Below are 1,926 nucleotides of genomic sequence, written 5' to 3' on the forward strand. Positions count from 1 at the left end.
GGTACTACTCTAACATTACAAATGTAAGCTATGTCTCTTGCTAATACATCAATGTTACGATATCTTTGCTCAAAAGTACGTGTGTTCCTTTAAATCCATAATGCTTATGCAGTTTCAGCATACACCGTCCTGAAAATACTGGCCTTGTTTGACTTCCCTTTGCCTTTCTTGATAATCCATTGGAGATGTTGATCCCAGTTGAGAGTGGTCATTTGATCTTCTTGAATCCATCTTATTACTTTCTTCCACAAAGTTGTTGCATAAGAGCATTGCACAAACTGGTGTTCTCTTGTTTCAACTTGGCCTAGACATTTAGTCCCCAGTGAGCTAGTCTGTCTTTAGTAGGCAATCCTCCATGTAGCATCAACCATAAACTGAATATTGCCTTTGGTCGAGCAGAGTTCTGATATAGTAGACACTTCCAGCTTATTTTTGGCAAGTCTCCCAATAGTTGTAGGTATATTTGCCTGATACTACTAATATGACCATTTGGATTCTGAGCTTGTAGCAAAATACTTCTTGAATCAATTATTCTTCTTACCATCCAACTAGCCTGTTATGGAATTGGCATGTGCTGTAACTGTTGCTGCTTGATGTAGTAGGCATTAATCCATCGAATCCATAGTTTATCCTCTTTATGAGCTAAACCCCAGTATATCTTAGCAATTGCAGCCTTGTTCCACAGAGATAAATTTATGAGATTCAAGCCATCAACAGATTTAGGAGTACACATCTTCTCCCAAGATACAAAAGCCTTCTTAGTAATAGTATTACTGCCTGACCAAACATAACTTCTGCAAAGAGCCTCAATCATCTTCAGAACCTTAACAGGTAAAATGAACAACTGAGCCTAATAGGCTTGGATGCCAAATATAACAGATTGCAAAAGTTGTACACGACCAGCATAAGACAGTTTTCTGGTGGTCCATGAAGAGATCTTGGCTGTGATTCTTTCAATCAAATGCTACCACTAAATAAGTGTTATTTTCTTAATGGAAAGGGGGATGCCTAAGTATTTGAAAGGTAGGGCTCCTTTCTCAAATCCTAGATGATCCAGGATCTGTTTCCTCACTTCTAGCTTTACTCCACCAAAGTAAACTAAACTTTTGCCTAAGTTGGCTTGTAATCCTGAAGCCTCAGAGAATTGAGAAAAATAGTTGTACATTGTAACTATTGAAGACAGATCACCTTTGGCAAACAATAGCAGGTCATCAGCAAAACTCATATGAGTTATACCTAACTTCCTGCATCTGGGATGGTATTGAAAGGTAGTCTCCTTCTTCAGTTCATTGAGAGATCTACTCAAGTATTCCATCACAATAGCAAATACGAAAGGAGAGATAGGGTCTCCTTGCCTTACAAGGACAGTATAGTTAACTGTTTTGATGCATTCCATTATTCATTTAATGAATCTATCAGGGAAACCAATCTTTTCCATCACTTGTTGTAAAAAGATCCACTCTACTGAATCATATGCTTTTTGGAGATCAATCTTCACCATACACCTGGGGGATATTTGAGCTCTAGTATAGGATTTGACTAGTTCATGAGCCAAAATTACATTGTCTTCTACCAGGGATAAAGCCAGCTTGAGTTCACAGATTATGCTTGGCGTGACTTTTTGTAATCTGGAAGATATTTTGGAAATCATCTTGTATAGGACTGTACAACAGGCTATTGGCCTGTACTCCTTGACTGTGGTAGGCTTGGACAATTTAGGTACTAGAGTTATGGTGGAACAATTTACTGGTTTATAGATCTTACCAGAGGAGAAGAACTCTTTAACAGTTTCTTTAACTTGAGTGTTGATGATGCCCCAAACCTTCTTAAAGAACACTGCATTAAAACCATCAATCCCTGGTGCTTTATCATCCCCAATGGCTTTAAGACTCTCAATAACTCCTTGGTCTGTTACATCTGCACATA

General features: G+C 38.3%; 1 protein-coding gene across 1 annotated transcript; it reads right to left on the bottom strand.

The window, feature by feature from the left end:
- Window positions 1-556: 556 nt before the first annotated feature.
- On the bottom strand, window positions 557-1,396 carry LOC109221121. Its single transcript, XM_019385584.1, has 2 exons — window positions 1,073-1,396; window positions 557-850 (listed from the first exon to the last, which is right to left on the bottom strand). The coding sequence occupies exons 1-2, from the start codon at window positions 1,394-1,396 to the stop codon at window positions 557-559; spliced, it is 618 nt and encodes a 205-aa protein (XP_019241129.1).
- Window positions 1,397-1,926: the final 530 nt, after the last annotated feature.

This window comes from Nicotiana attenuata, unplaced genomic scaffold, assembly GCF_001879085.1.
Source record: "Nicotiana attenuata strain UT unplaced genomic scaffold, NIATTr2, whole genome shotgun sequence".
NCBI classification, from domain to species: Eukaryota; Viridiplantae; Streptophyta; class Magnoliopsida; order Solanales; family Solanaceae; genus Nicotiana; species Nicotiana attenuata.

What these genes read in the sequence shown, in the direction of transcription:
- LOC109221121 (XM_019385584.1), bottom strand. Translation starts at nt 1,396, where the DNA reads ATGGAATGCATCAAAACAGTTAACTATACTGTCCTTGTAAGGCAAGGA. An exon ending in TTGGTGGAGTAAAGCTAGAA is followed by an intron (nt 851 to 1,072) that starts GTGAGGAAACAG and finishes CAAGCCTATTAG; the next exon opens with GCTCAGTTGTTCATTTTACC.